At 48.4% G+C, this 15,692-nt stretch overlaps 2 protein-coding genes across 9 annotated transcripts in view; one reads left to right on the top strand and one right to left on the bottom strand.

Annotated features, from left to right (window-relative positions):
* The window catches only part of zcrb1 (zinc finger CCHC-type and RNA binding motif 1), an 89,823-nt gene extending 87,524 nt beyond the window's left edge, over positions 1-2,299 (bottom strand). Inside the window, exon 1 of the mRNA XM_038780847.1 lies at positions 2,077-2,299. The gene's annotated coding sequence lies outside the window, so the exon portion shown is untranslated. The remainder of the gene's footprint in view (positions 1-2,076) is intronic.
* Positions 2,300-2,433: 134 nt separating this feature from the next.
* pphln1 (periphilin 1) overlaps positions 2,434-15,692 on the top strand; it is a 213,147-nt gene continuing 199,888 nt past the window's right edge. Inside the window, exons 1-2 of one of the 8 annotated variants that reach the window (XM_038780843.1) lie at positions 2,434-2,520; positions 10,846-10,946. In XM_038780843.1, the coding sequence (XP_038636771.1) occupies positions 10,869-10,946 (78 nt within the window). In that variant the 5' untranslated portion in view covers positions 2,434-2,520; positions 10,846-10,868. Of the gene's footprint in view, positions 2,521-2,629; positions 2,668-2,752; positions 2,860-2,883; positions 2,943-10,845; positions 10,947-15,692 lie in introns of those variants that run through there. The other 7 variants (XM_038780838.1, XM_038780844.1, XM_038780845.1 and 4 more) reach the window with 7 other exon arrangements.

Below are 15,692 nucleotides of genomic sequence, written 5' to 3'. Positions count from 1 at the left end.
GACAGGGTGGATAGCAACAAGCTTTTTTCCAAGAGTAGGGGTGTCAATTACAAGGGGTCACGATTTCAAGGTGAGAGGGGAAAAGTTTAAGGGAGATGTGCGTGGAAAGTGTTTTACGTAGAGGGTGGTGGGTCCTGGAATGCTTTGCCAGCAGAGGTGGTAGAGGTGGGTACAATAGGATAATTTAAGATGCAGCTGGACAGATATACGAACGGGTGGGGAACAGAGAGTAGACCTTGGAAAATAGGCTTAGATAAAGGATCTGGATTGGTGCAGGCTGTGACAGCCTGTTCCTGTGCTGTAATTTTCTTTGTTCTAATTCACCTAACAGCATGTCTTTTGGGACTTATGAGAGGACAAACTGAAGCACCCCGGAGGAAACTCACGCACACACAGGGAGAATGTGCAGACTCCGCACAGACAGTGACCCAAGCTGAGAATCAAACCTGGGACCCTGGCGCTGTGAAGCAACAGTGCGACAGATGTTCTTCAGTTTGGTTAAGTGGAGCATCGATGCGTCAAGTTTTAGAAAATGCAGACATGTGGTAAAGCAGAGACCTGTGGTCAGATGTAACACAAAATGGATAAATGCTGAACATTATGAAATATTTACAAAAATGTTCGAATAACATCTATTGTTGTGAAAGACTTCAAGGATTGTATGATATCAAGGATAATTCTACATGCAGTAATCAACTGTGCTACAATAAGATCATTGTGATGGACATGGGTACTGAGTTATAGCTGGGAAAAGACTGTGTATAAAGTTACATTAAATAATTTGCAAATATGTATATCAAGGCTCGAAAGGAAGTGACAAATAGTCATGAGCAGAGAAAATGATGAGATGTCAAGATTTGTGGCGTCGTATTATGAAAAGTTGACTCACAACCACCCAAACAAACCTTACCCCACGTTTGAAACCTCTAACAACCTCACATACATGCCATCATTTTATTCTCTCATTTCCCCAGTGTATCAGAGATATACATTTTCATACACCTAGGCAAAGCAGGACCATTTGTTCAAAATTTTGCAAACTCTTCCAATTACCACCAGTTACTTCTCTCCATTTTAAAAATCTGCTTATAAGTTTACATATTAAAGTATTTGAAGTATCAAGAGGATTTCAATTCTTACATCAACGGTTCCTTGCTTCAGGCACACATACAAGTATGCGCTAATAACAATCAGAAGAGAATGTGCCTGATGCTTTGCCCCCTTCTTCCACAAGAAAAAAAGAGGTAAAGTGTTGGTTTAAGCCTTCCAAGTCTGCATAGCTCAGCAGCATTTGATTTATCATCAGATTAACTGGAGAAATCACAAGCAAAAGCACTTATACAGTGTCTTCAATGTATAAATGCCCAATGATACTGTGTGAGGCAGAAAGACTGATTTTATGATACGAGGAAAGACAAAAGCAACATATTGCATGTATTGGAAATCTGAAAAACACTGACTGCCCTCCTTCAGCTAAAAGTTGCATATTTGCCATTGGTCAGCCACAATTAATCTACTTTACTTTATTCCTGGGTATAGCACTTTGTAGTATAATTCCACCAGATATGTCAAGTTACTGGTTTGTCAGTTGTGAACTTTGCAAAAAAAAGGTTCAAGCACGGGGGGGGGGGGGGGGGGGGGGGGAGTCCAACAGAAAACACGTGTTTAATCACAAAATATTCAACAGTTAAAGAGACAACAACAGTACCAGGGGTTGTTGACACTTTCACTAAGATAAATTGCCTGGCAATGCAAGTAGTACACATCCAATAATTGTACTTATTTGCTGTTGGCCCACTTCACCCCAACTTTTCACCCCGTGGCCACCACGCTAGATCGGTCCCAATTTTTCAATTAGATCCGTAAATTGATTCCTTCCGGGACCTTCAAGATAAGTCCCAATTTGGATTGAGCAGACGTATTTAGGTGGTCGATTTCCACTGAGAAAAGCATTAACATAGCGTTATTTTTCACAGACCCATTTCCTGGCTACAATTGCCGACTCATTCAAAGATGAATGAGGGAGAAGCGTGCAAGCTGGCACCCACGTGAAGCATAAACTTCCAGACTCTTTACCTGGCTGTATTTCCCCCACCGCACTCGTGCCGCTCCCCTCACATTTAGGTCACTCTGTTCCGGTCGCATCGATCCAGCAGTTCAGCCGCCATGTTGCCCCCCTTTCCTGTCGCGCGAGAGTTGAAGCTGCCCTGCTCGCCACAACGGAAAAAGGGTTGAGCAGGAAGAGGCGGTTTCCAATCTCCGCTGTCATGTGTCTGATTCGCCAAGCAGCAGTCCGCCTATTTAGCGCGCGATGGGGCGGGCGGCTGGCAGTTTGTTTTGGTGTTTGACGTTCTCTGAAATTGAAGCGGAACGGGTGGGAGGAAAAAAGTGGAGGAGGGACTTGGGACAGCAGCCGTTCGGAAGCCAGCGAGGTGGGCGAAAGATTTAACTCATCCGTCCTTCTAACCGTTATATCGGCGGATTTTTCGTCTCCCCGAACCTACAAAAGTGATTCGGAGCGTGAGTATTTTTTTTTGCTGGACGGGGGTGAGTGAGAGAGACGTTCGGGCGTTCTTTCGCGGACGGGGCGAAGGACTGACGGGCTGCTGGACGGGTCTCGCGCCGCGGGTTCGGTTGAGAGGAACGTTTGAAAGGATCCGCGTGAGGGTGGGTTGGCCGCGCGCCATCAACGGCCTCTCTTTCCCCCCGTGCGGGCGGCCCCTCCGACTAACATACTGCGTTTATTTGTGCTTTTCCGCCCAGCCGCTTTTGACTCCATGCTGGTATTTTCCGCCCTTCACCGGAATGAGGGAGCCCGGGGAGGGAGTGGCTCCGCTCTGGCCGTTGCCAAAGGGTCAGGTGGTTGGGGCGGACCTGTGAGCTCGGCCCTGGCCTTGTTATTGTTATTGACACGGGAAGCTGATGGTGATGGAATTTCCTGGGTCAGTCCGTCGTCCCTTGTGTTCAATCCTTTTGGTGCATTGCAGGATTGCCCCTGACGAAAAAAAGCGGGCTGTCACTTTTTTTGCCGTCCGTGTCCCAAGCGGCTTGGGTGCACTTTCATCACCCAGCTGGTGGAGCAGCTTTTACCCTTTCATTTCCTTTCCCCTTCTTCACTCTTAACCACTGGACGCATCACTTGGGTTTAACAGTTGGTGGAACTGGTACTGAAGATGTCTCTATTTATAAATTCCGTTTTTTTATTGCTTTTTGATGCGGCCATTGGTGCATTAATCCAAAATATCTATTTTTTTTAAATACTCTTATTTATTTGTCTCTCTTGATACGCTGTTTAATTCAAAACTGTCAGGGCACCTGCTTCATGTCATGATTGTGTTACTGTCTCTCAACTCGTTATTTGGGCACATTTGTATCTTTTAAAATGGGAATTCAGCCATTGGTATTTCATCTGATAGCCTGGTAGTTTTTATTCTTTCACACGATGTGGGTGTCACCAAGGCCACTGTTTATTGCCCACCCTAGATACCCTTGAACTGAATGGCTTGTCAGGCTATTTCAGGGGGCAGTTAGTGTTGTGTTATGTTTCTTCCATGTTGCATAAGCTGCTTCCTTGATGTATACTCTGACAAAGGAAGGTTCAGACTTGGAGATAGGTTTAACACATTTATTGAACAGTTAACGTCCTTGTTACAAGTAGGCATTCTCCTACCTGAGTTGACTCTCCTGCTGATCTTACTATTGTAACTCAATCTAACTAACCAGTCTGGTCTAATCCATGCGGTGGGTGTGATGCTTCCTGATCTGCCCTCTCTGAGTGTCACCTATGGAAAGAGAGAGAGCATGTGTGCCCTGTCCTTTTATATGGGTAGCCCCTTCGGTAGTGTCGCCTCTGGGTGTGTCTTGACTGCCATTGATCATGTCCATCTGACCTATTGATTGAATGTCTGTGTGTCATGATGTCTGGTGCTCCCTCTAGTGTATCTACATTAACCTCTAGTATCTCCCTCTAGTTCTAGTGTATCTACATTAACCCCTTGTGAATTTACAGTGATGCATATTACCACAGTTAGTACATACAAACATACGAATTAGGAGCAGGAGTCGTCCAGTCGGACCCTTGAGCCTACTGTGTCATTCAATAAGATCAGTGCTCATCGTAACTTCAATATCTTATAAAATGTAACATATTCAAATAAATAATCCGAAGGTGGGGTGGGGAGCATTCCTGTCTTGGAGCCAGAATTTTCAGGTTCAAGTCCTACTCCAAAACTTGATGGCGAAGGAAATGCATTCATAACATGATCACACAGGTTTGATTATCAATCAGCAAATCCTTCCAAGATGCACTAATATCAGATAGTAAGAGTAGGACTAATTCCTGGTTAGCTATGTGATGGAAATAAAATTGGAGATATAAATCAATGATGAAATAGAGTGACCTAATTGAGAGGTGAATCTGAGGAAGGAGCTGTGCTCTGAAAGCTAGTGATTCAAAACCAACCTGTTGGACTTTAACCTGGTGTTGTAAGATTTCTAACTGTGCTCACCCAAGTCCATGACGACACCTCCACTAATACAAGCCGAGTCCAACTGTTTCTTGTTAGACAACCCGCCCATTCCTGGAATTAATCTAGTTAGCCTTCTATGAACTGCTTGAAAGCATTTGCATCTTTCGTTAAATAAGCAGAACAATACTGTACACTATACTCCAGACGTGGTCTCATTCATGCCCTGTACAAATGAAGCATAACCTCCCGATTTTTGTTATCAATTCCCCTCAAATTAAAATGGTAACATTCTATTAAGCTTTCCTATCAATGTCAACGCGGACCGGTAGCACATTGGTTAGCACTGTAGCTTCACAGCGTCCCAGGTTCTATTCCCGGCTTGGCCACTGGTTTGTGCGGAGTCTACATGTTCTCCTCCGGGTCCTGCGTGGATTTCTCCTGGTGCTCTGGTTTCCTCCCACAAATCCCAAAGATGTGCTATTGGGTAATTTGGACATCTGAAAATAATTTTTATTGAAATTTTTGAAAAATGTATAACAACAGAACATAATAATAACAATAAACACCCCCCGGACCCGTAAACACGCATTATAACGAACCCCCCAAACCCAATGAAACAACCACATAAATTAAATTACATAAGCAATGCCCCCCTGAAAACCAGCCCCCCTCCCCCCTGGGTTGCTGCTGCTGCTGACCTAGTTGCCCTAAGTGTGTGAGCCAGAAAAGGTCGAGGAAAGGCTGCAAACCGCCTAAAAGCAACCCTTGTACTGACCCCCCCCCCCCCCCCCCCCCCCCCCCCCCCCCCGGGGCGAATTTGACCTTCTCCAGCTTAATGATCCCAGCCATGTCATTGATCCAGTCTCCACAGTTGGGAGGTCTCGCACCTTTCCATGGCAACAAGATCCTCCGCCGGGCTACTAGGGACGCAAGGCCAAAACACCGGCCTCTTTCGCCTCCTGCACTCCCGTCTCCACCCCAACCCTAAATATCGCGAGTCCCCAGCCTGGCTTGATCCTGGACCCTACCCACCCTCGACAACCGTCCTCGCCACCCCCTGCAAGAAATCCCCCAGTGCCGGGCATGCCCAAAACATATGGCATGGTTTCTCTGGGCTCCCCGAACACCTAATGCACCTTCCTCGTCCCCCAAAAATCTGCTTATCCTCGTCCCGGACATATGGGCTCTGTGCAGTACCTTGAACTGAATGAGGCTAAGCCTCGCACATGAAGAGGAGGAGTTCGCCCTCTCCAGTGTGTTCGCCCATGTCCCCTCCTCAATCTGTTCTCCCAGCTCCACTTCCCACTTAGCCTTCAGCTCCTCTACCGACGCCTCCTCCACCTCCTGCATCACCTGGTAGATGTCAGACACCTCCCATCCCTGACCCACACCCCAGCAAGCACCCTATCCCTTACCCCCCGCGGGGGCAGCAAAGGGAACCCCTCCACCTGCCGCCTAGCAAACGCCTTGACCTGAAGGTACCTGAACATATTCCCCGGGGGGAGCTCAAACTTCTCCTCCAGCTCACCCAGGCTCGCAAACTTCCCGTCAATGAACAGGTCTCCCAACTTCCTTATGCCCGCCCTGTGCCACCCCAGGAACCCGCCATCAATGTTCCCTGGGACAAACCGGTGGTTCCCCGCAGCGGCGCCTCCACCGAGCCCCCCACTTCCCCCCTGTGTCACCTCCACTGCCCCCCAAATCTTGAGGGTAGCCACCACCACCGGGCTCGTAGTGTACCTTGTTGGAGGGAGCGGCAACGGCGCCGTTACCAGTGCCTTCAGGCTCGTGCCTCCACAGGATGCCATCTCAATCCGTTTCCATGCTGCCCCCTCCCCATCCATTACCCACTTGCGTACCATCGAGACATTAGCCGCCCAATAGTACCCAGAGAGGTGGACAGAGGGCACCCCTGCCTCGTCCCACGGTAGAGCCTGAAGTACTCGGACCTCCTCCCATTTGTCGCTACACTCGCCATCGGGGCCTCGCACACCAACCTCAACCCATTAATAAAACCCCTCCCCAAACCCGAACCTCTCTAACACCTCCCACAAATACCCCCACTCAACCCTATCAAAGGCCTTCTCCGCATCCAATGCCACCACAATCTCCGCCTCGCCGGCATCATTATCACATTTAGCAGACTTCGCACGTTAGTGTTCAGCTGCCTCCCCTTCACAAAACCCGTCTGATCTTCATGTATCACCCCGGCACACAGTCCTCTATTCTAGTGGCCAAGATCTTCGCCAGCAACTTGGCGTCCACATTAACAGTGAAATTGGCCATATGATCCACACTGCAAGGGGTCCTTATCTCGCTTTAGGATCAGGGAAATCAGCGCCCGTGACATCGTCGGGGGCAAAACTCTCCCCCCTCCCATGCCTGTGTAAAGGTCCGAACCAACAGGGGGCCCTACAGGTCCGCATATTTTTTATAAAATTCAACCGGGAACCCATCCGGTCCCGGCCCCTTCCCCGACTGCATGTGGCCAATCCCTCTAACCAGCTCCTCCAACTTGATCGGCGCCTCCAGTCCCTCCATCTGCTCCTCCTGCACCCTTGGAAATCACAGCCTGTTCTAAAAGCTATCCATTCCACACACACACCCCCCCCCCCCCCCCCCCCCCCCCCCCCCCCCCCCCCCCCCCCCCCCCCCACCACCACCACCACCGCCGCCGCCGGCTCCAACTGGTACAGTTCCCTGTAGAAGTCCCTGAAGACCCCATTGATCTCTACCCCCTTCCACATCACATTTCCACCCCTATCCTTCACTCCACCAATCTCCCTAGCAGTGTCCCGCTTGCAAAGCTGATCCGCCAGCATCCTGCTCGCCTTCTCTCCATATTCGTAGACCGCTCCCTGCGCATTCCTCCACTGTGTCTCCGCCTCTCTGGTGGTCAATAAATCCAACTTTACCTGCAGGCTATGCCACAATTTGGACATTCTGAATCCTCCCTCCGTCTACCCGAACAGGTGCTGGAACAGGCGAATAGGGGCTTTTCACAGTAACTTAATTGCAGTGTATGCCTACTTGTGACAATGAAACTTATTACTGATTACTGTGGATCTGGAGTTACATGGAGTTACTAGTCCAGTGACATTACCACTACACCACTATATCAGGGGCTGGTTTAGCTCACTGAGCTAAATCGCTGGCTTTTAAAGCAGACCAAGCAGGCCAGCAGCACGGTTCGATTCCCGCCTCCCCGGACAGGCACCGGAATGTGGCGACTAGGGGCTTTTCACAGTAACTTCATTGAAGCCTACTCGTGACAATAAGCGATTTTCAATTTTTTTTCAATTTCAATATCTCTCTTTTAGGTCATTCTATTTCATAATTGATTTATGTCTCCAATTTTATTTCCATCACATAGCTAACCAGGAATTAGTCCTGCTCTTACTATCTGATACATGTGTATCTTGGAAGGATTTGCTGATTGATACTCAAACCTGTGTGATCATGTTATGAGTGCACTTCCTTCGCCATCTTGAACCTGAAGATTCTGGCTCCAAGGCAGGAACACTCCCCACCCCACTGCACCCTTGGATTATTTATTTAAATATGTTACACTTTGTAAGATATTTGTAAAACTGGTATTGTAATTTTCTTTGGGGTGGTGCAGTGGTTTGCACTGCTGCCTCTTGCCGCTAAGGATCCGGATCACCGTCTGTGTGGAGTTTGCACGTTCTCCACATGTCTGCCTGTGGTCTCACTCCCACAACCCAAAAAGATGTGCAGATAGGTGGATTTATTTTTTTTAAAGCCATAAAACACTTCAACAGGGAGCGTTACATTTTCACAACAGTTAGAACAAAAACCCATGGACAACTAAACCCCAGACCTAAGCCGAACTTGTTAACCATTCAACCCCAACAAGAACAGATGCAAACATGAACAAGAACCGCATAGAATTCCGAAAGTGCAGAAGGAGGGCATTCAGGTCTGCACCAGTGCAGCCGCATTTTGAATATTGCGTGCAATTCTGGTCGCCGCATTATAGGAAGGATGTGGAAGCATTGGAAAGGGTGCAGAGGAGATTTACCAGACTGTTGCCAGGTATGGAGAGAAGATCTTGTGAGGGAAGGCTGAGGGACTTGAGGCTGTTTTCATTAGAGATAAGAAGGTGACTTAATTGAGGCATACAAGATGATCAGAGGATTAGATAGGGTGGACAGTGAGAGCCTTTTTCCTCGGATGGTGATGTCTCGCACGAGGGGACATAGCTTTAAATTGAGGGGAGATAGATATAGGACAGATGTCAGAGGTAGGTTCTTTACTCGGAGAGTAGTAAGGGCATGGAATGCCCTGCCTGCAACAGTAGTGGACTCGCCAACACTAAGGGCATTCAAATGGTCATTGGATAAACATATGGATGATAAGGGAATAGTGTAGATGGGCTTTAGTGGTTTCACAGGTCGGTGCAACATCGAGGACCGAAGGGCCTATACTGCGCTGTTATGTTCTATGTTCTAAAACAATTCCACATATGAACAGGCCCACACCCAATATCCAAAAAGCTCAGTCACGGTGGCACAATGGTTAGCACTGCTGCCTTACAGCACCAGGGCTCCGGGTTCAATTCCTGCCCTGGGTGACTGGAGTTTGCACTTTCTCTCCATTTCTGCATGGGTTTCCTCCAGGTGCCCCGGTTTCCTTGTACAGTCTAAAGATATGCAGGTTAAGTGGATTTGCCATGCTAAATTGCCCCTTAGTGTCTAGGGTGTACAGGTTAGTTATGGTTACGGGGACAGGATGGGGGAGTTTAGCTAGGGTGCTCTATCAGTGGGTCGGTGCAGACTCGATGGCTTGAATAGACTCCTTCTGCACTTTAGGGATTCTATGACCCCGCATCCAGCCTATGCTTCTTTGCAAAGGAATCCACCTCTAACACCTTAAAGGTCATGCCGGGTACACCACCCTAAACTGGACTCTGTTTTTGTACAGGGCGACTTTGGCTTTATTGAACATGGCATGCTTCTTCGCCAGCTCCACTCCCACATCCTGGTAAAACCTGATGCTGTGATTTTCCGATTTGTAGCGCGATGCTCCATGGCCCATCTCAGGACCCGCTCTTTTTCTTTGAAGCTATGAAACTTCATAAGTCCTGCTCGAGGTGGTTGATCAAGAGAAAGCTTCTATCAGACTGTCTGGTGGGCTCGGTTTTGCCTCCTGGAATGGTTCTTCAAATCATTCACTTTTGTCCTTAAATGCTTTTTATGCATTGGCCATCAGAAAGATATCTCTTTCAGAGAGGCAATATGATCACTATGCCTTGAAAGGGCCACCTCCATGCCTTGCCTCGTGGCTCCATGTGCCTTTACCGTTTCGTTGGTCCTTACCAATGCCAAACGAATGGGAGCCAAGGCCTCTTCCATTGATTTGTGGAGGTTACCCGGACATGACCACCAATGCTTGTCAAACTCTGCCACCAAGGTGCCCGTAAGCATCTTGCCATTAGTGGAGTAGCTGGAATTCCAGAGACTGCCTCTGCCATTTTTTCCACTGATGAGCCCCGAGAGGCCTCCCTCTTTCGATGAACTTCTACTTTCAGCCCTTTTTCCTCTGTGCTTTCTGGGCATTTAACCTATGTAGGTTCCTTATCCTATAAAGTATGTGGATTTTTAAACAAATATTCTCCTTGAAGCTGAGCGAAAAGGGCTAAAATTTGCAGTATTCTAGCGGGAGTCATCTTGTGCACGTCTTTCCCCAACATAACGCCACTGGAAGTCCCTTGATTAAAACCCTTAAGATCCTGAGGGGTATTGACAGGAGGATGTTTCCTTTTGTTGGAGAATCTAGAACTGGGGGTCACTTTTTTTAAATAAGGAGTTGATCATTTGGTAAGTGTTTTCTGAGGGTCACGAGTCTCTTGAACTCTGCTTCAAAATTATGTGGAAGTAGAATTTGTGTATATTTTTAAGGCAGAGCTAGATATATTTTTGATTTAAAAAAGGGGTGAAAGGTTATTGGCTGGTAGGCAGGAATGTGTGGGTTGAGGTTTCAATCAGATCAGCCATAATATTGAATGGGGGGGCAAGCTCGAGGGGCTGAGTGGCCTCCTCCTCCTAATTTGCATGTTCGTATTTTGTTTGGAATAAAATTGCACTTTCACAATATTGTAGCTCCAAATTGTTGCTAATTTACAAAAATCATGAATGATTTACCTTGGACGTAAAAGAAAAATTACAATTTGGTGTGCATTTTGGTGCTTAATAATCTGCCTTGCTCGACTCACTGTGACATACAAGTAAATAAATGACTTTTAAAATATTTTACTTAAATATTTTTTACTTGAAGCAAAACATTTTATATAATGCAAAACAGGACAATTAGCAATCTTGTAGCATATGTCACATTGCCTGTTTTTCTTTTACAGTTGAGCATCATACATAGGAGGGAATGTGGTCTGAGTCGCAATCACAATGTGGTGAAAGAAATCAACGGGGCCGCTTGCATCCCGAAAGAACACAACATGCAGTATGTTTAATTATAACTTCAGTTATTGTATTCTCATTTTTCTCCTGTCCATCCTTAGTCAAGTTCTAATACATCTGGTCCTAAATAGTAAATGCTGACATTTTATTCTATTCAAGAGACATCACATCTACAATAGATTCAATTCATGCTCATTTATTTTTTATCCAATCCCCTTCTCCATATTACAGTTTTTTGTGCTGGTGCCACTTGGATGAATTTGGTTGAACCAAGGAATCATCTTGCTTTGAAAGCCATTTGGTGCATCTTGAATTGGGCAGCACAGTAGCATGGTGGTTAGCACTATGGCTTCATAGCGCTTCATAGCCAGGTTCGATTCCCGGCTTGGATCACTGTGCGGAGTTTGCCCGTTCTCCCCGTATCTGCGTAGGTTTCCTCTGGGTGCTCTGGTTTCCTCCCACAAATCCCAAAAGAGGTGCTTGTTAGGTGAATTGGACATTCTGAATTCTCCCTGCGTGTACCTGAACAGGTGCCGGAATGTGGCGACTAGGGGCTTTTCACAGTAACTCCATTACAGTGTTAATGTAAGCCTACTTGTGACAATAAAGATTATTATTATCAAGCTGTTGGATTCTTTCACTATCCCAATTGGTTAACTCGTATTCTTTTGGGGAAGAAAACCTGTCCTTAACTAGATGACTTCAGTTCCACAAAGTAACTAACTCTCAACTACCCTCTCAGGTGGCTTCGCAAACCACTCATTTCACTCATTTGTATCATACTGCCACAATGGAATGCTGTAGTTTAAGAAGGTGGCTCATCACAGATAGAAATAGAGCTAGAAATAGTAAGATCTCAGTGGGGTCAGACAAAGAAGGATGCAATCGGGTCTAAGTTTTGTTTTAAAGTGACAATGTGTCAGACCTGCCTCAAACCCTGGACTAGACGCAAGGTGTTCAGAAAATATGGGGAAAAACGAGTGCAAGGGTGCAGGAAGTCTTGATTCAGGAGAATACTGCAGTTCCAGCACTGGCCATAATTTTCCAATCCTTCTGAGATAGAGGGGTGATGCCAGTGGACTGAAAAATTCCAAATATTGCACCCTTGTTGGGTTAGGGACGCTATCCCTTCCCACCAGGTTGCCCAGCAATTGGGCTACATAGTCTGTGGGGTTCCTACCTTTGATTCCCTCCGGTGGGCCCACGATTCATGGGTTTTGATGCCTCGACGGTTTTCCTGTTCCTAGATTTTCCCTTTCCCCGTGACTAGCCTCGCCACCTCCTTCTCCAGGATGATAATGCAGTCGCCCTGGTCTGTTGAAGCTTTTTCCTGCTCTTTGATAGTTTCCTCCTGGGCTTTCAGTCGCCTTTCCACCTTATCTCTGGCCACCTGCATGTTCGCCAGAGCTTCACCGCAGCTTGATGTCCAATTTTGTCTCTACCCGATGCTCTCTCAATTCTCTTGAGAGAAACATTCTCCACCTGTCCCCTGGTATAGGGGGGCTTCTCATGCAGTGGGCTGGTTCCTATCGCTCTGACGAGGCCCGAGTTTTGCCGCCTCCTGTGTTGGCCGGCTTGGTCGTTGTTTGTCCAGGCCTTTTTAGCTCCTGGTTTTTTATGTGTCCTCTGGAATGGCTACTATTTGGCATTTTTTCTCTTCTTTGTTGTTGGTAGTGGTATGGGGATGTTTTTTTTTGGTGTCAGTGGGCTTTTTCGGTTGAAAAGAGCTTATTTTTCAGGTTCGTGGGAGGAGAGCCACCTGATATGTGACTTCTCAGCACATTCCCGTCACTGGAAGTCCCTTAAGGACATAGTTGATAGGCTGAGACTGCAACAGATAGTGAGGCAACTAACAAAAGGGCAAAACATACTTGACCTCATCCTCATCAATCTATCTGTCACTGATGCTTCTGTCCATGATGAGTCAAGAGAAGGTTCACTAGGTTGATCCTGGGTATGGAGGTATTTTCTTTTTTTTTTAATAAACAATTTTATTGAGGTAGTTTTTGGCTTTATAAACAGTTACAGACATCATCAGAAAGGAAGCAAAAAAGGCAAAAATGTGCAAACATCCACGTACTTTCAATACTTCCATCGTAACATATTGCACAAGCCCGCTCCCCTCCCAGCGGTACTACCCGCCATATTTTCCCTCCAACTCTACTCTTACTCCCCCCACCCCCCTGCTGACGCTCACTCTCCCGCAAAGAAGTCAATAAATGGTTGCCACCTCCGGGTGAACCCCTGCACAGATCCCCTCAAGGCGAACTTAATTTTTTCCATCCCCAGGAAACTCGACATGTCCGCAAGCCACCACTCAGTCTTCGGGGGCTTTGAGTCCCTCCACGCCAATAATATTCGTCGCCGAGCTATCAGGGAAGCAAAGGCCAGCACATCGGCCTCTTTCTCCCCCTGGACGTCCGAGTCTTCCGAAACCCCAAAAATTGCTACCCCTGGACTCATCACCACCCTTGTTTTTAGCACCTGGGACATGACCCCCACAAATCCCTCCCAGTACCCCCTCAGCTCAGGGCATGCCCAAAACATGTGAACATGGTTCGCTGGTCCTCCCGCGCACCTAGCGCATTTGTCCTCTATCCCGAAAAATTTGCTCATCCGAGCCACCGTCATATGGGCCCGGTGAACGACCTTAAATTGGATCAGCCCGAGCCTAGCACATGTCGTGGTCGAGTTTACCGTACTCAGGGCCTCTGCCCACAGCCCATCCTCCATTTTCCCGCCTATCTCATCCTCCCATTTAAGTTTCAGTTCCTCTGTCTGGGACCCTTCCTCCCTCATGAGCACCTTATATATACCCGAGACTCTGCCCTCCCCTTCTTCCCTCCTAGAGACTATTCTGCCGAGGATCCCCATTGGCGGGAGGCGCGGGAAAGATGGGACCTGTCTACGAACAAAGTCCCGCAACTGTAAGTATCTAAAATCATTTCCCCTTGCCAACCCAAATTTCTCCTCCAAGCTCCTCAAACTCGCGAAGCTCCCTTCCAGGAACATCACCCACCCGTCCCGCCCCTGCTCGCCGCCATACTCGGAACCCCCCATCCATACTGCCAGGGGCAAACCAATGGTTGTCGCAGATTGGCGCCCAGACAGATGCCCCCATCTCCCCCACATGCCTCCTCCACTGGCCCCATATCCGCAGGGTCGCCACCACTACCGGGCTGGTGGTGTACTTGGCCGGCAGCAGCGGTAGAGGAGCCGTGACCAGGGCTTCCAAACTGGAGCCCCTGCACGAAGCCGCCTCCACCCACTCCCAAATAGACCCCGTACCCACCATCCACTTCCTTATCATAGCGATGTTGGCCGCCCAGTAATAATTGACCAGACTCGGCAAAGCCAGCCCTCCCTCGCTGCGGTTCGTCTCCAACATCGCCTTCTTCACCCGCGAAGACTTTCCCGTCCAGACAAAGCTCATGATCAGCCTTTAACTCTTTTGAAGAAGGACTGTGGGATAAAGATCGGGAGGCACTGAAAAATAAACAAAAATCGAGGGAGGATTGTCATCTTTACAGTCTGCACCCTCCCTGCCAGCAACAGCGGGAGTGCATCCTATCTCCGAAACTCTCCCTTCATTTGCTCCACCACCCTGGCCAAATTTAACTTATGCAGCCTGCCCCAGTCTCGTGCCACCTGGATTCCCAAATACCGGAAATTTTCCTCAACTAGCCTAAACGGTAGCCCTCTCAATCTGTTCTCCTGGCCCCTTGCCTGGACCACAAACATTTCACTCTTGACCGTATTTAATTTGTATCCTGAGAACTGGCCGAACTCCCTCAGCATTCCCAGTATAGTTCCCATCCCGGCCACTGGGTCCGACACGTACAGGAGCAGGTCGTCTGCATAAAGAGAAACCCTGTGTTCAACCCCGCCCCTCACCATCCCCTTCCAACCCTCTGCGGCTCTCAGCGCAATCGCCAGCGGCTCTATGGCCAGCGCAAACAGCAGCGGGGAGAGCGGGCAGCCCTGCCTGGTCCCTCGGTACAACCTAAAGTACTCCGACACTTCTCTGTTGGTCCTGACGCTGGCCCTCTGGGCCTGATATAATAATTTGATCCAATCCCTCCCCGAACCCAAACCGTCCGAGCACCTCCCATAGATAGTCCCACTCCACCCGGTCAAAGGCCTTCTCGGCGTCCATTGCCACCACTACCTCCACCTCTCTACCCGCCGGGGGCATCATTATCACATTGAGCAATCTCCTCAGATTGGCCGCCAGCTGCCTACCTTTCACGAACCCTGTTTGATCCTCCCCAATCACCTCCGGTACACAGTCCTCCATTCTACCCGCCAGTACCTTTGCCAGGAGCTTGGCGTCTACATTAATCAGGGAGATTGGCCTGTAGGACCCGCACACCTCCGGGTCTTTACCCCGCTTCAATATAAGAGATATGGTGGCTTGTGACATTGTCGGCGGCAGGGTCCCTCTGTCCCTTGCCTCATTGAAAACCTTCGCCAAGACCAGGCCCACCAGCTCAGAGAACTTCTTATAAAACTCTACTGGGTCTCCATCCGGCCCCGGGGACTTCCCCGACTGCATGGCCTTTAGGCCCCCCAATACCTCCTCTACTCTAATCGGGGCCCCCAGCTCTTCCACTCGCCCCCCCCCCCCCCCCCCCCAACTGTTGGGAATGTTAACCCGTCCAGAAACCTTTTCATCCCCTCCGGTTCTTCCGGCGGCTCCGAAGTATACAGCTTACGATAGAAGTCCCGGAATACCCTATTCAATTCTGCCGGATCCTCCACTTTGCGCCCCCCCTCGTCCCTCACTCTA

Source organism: Scyliorhinus canicula, chromosome 20 (genome assembly GCF_902713615.1).
Source record: "Scyliorhinus canicula chromosome 20, sScyCan1.1, whole genome shotgun sequence".
Taxonomy (NCBI): Eukaryota; Metazoa; Chordata; class Chondrichthyes; order Carcharhiniformes; family Scyliorhinidae; genus Scyliorhinus; species Scyliorhinus canicula.
This window is presented reverse-complemented; position numbering and strand designations above follow the sequence as displayed.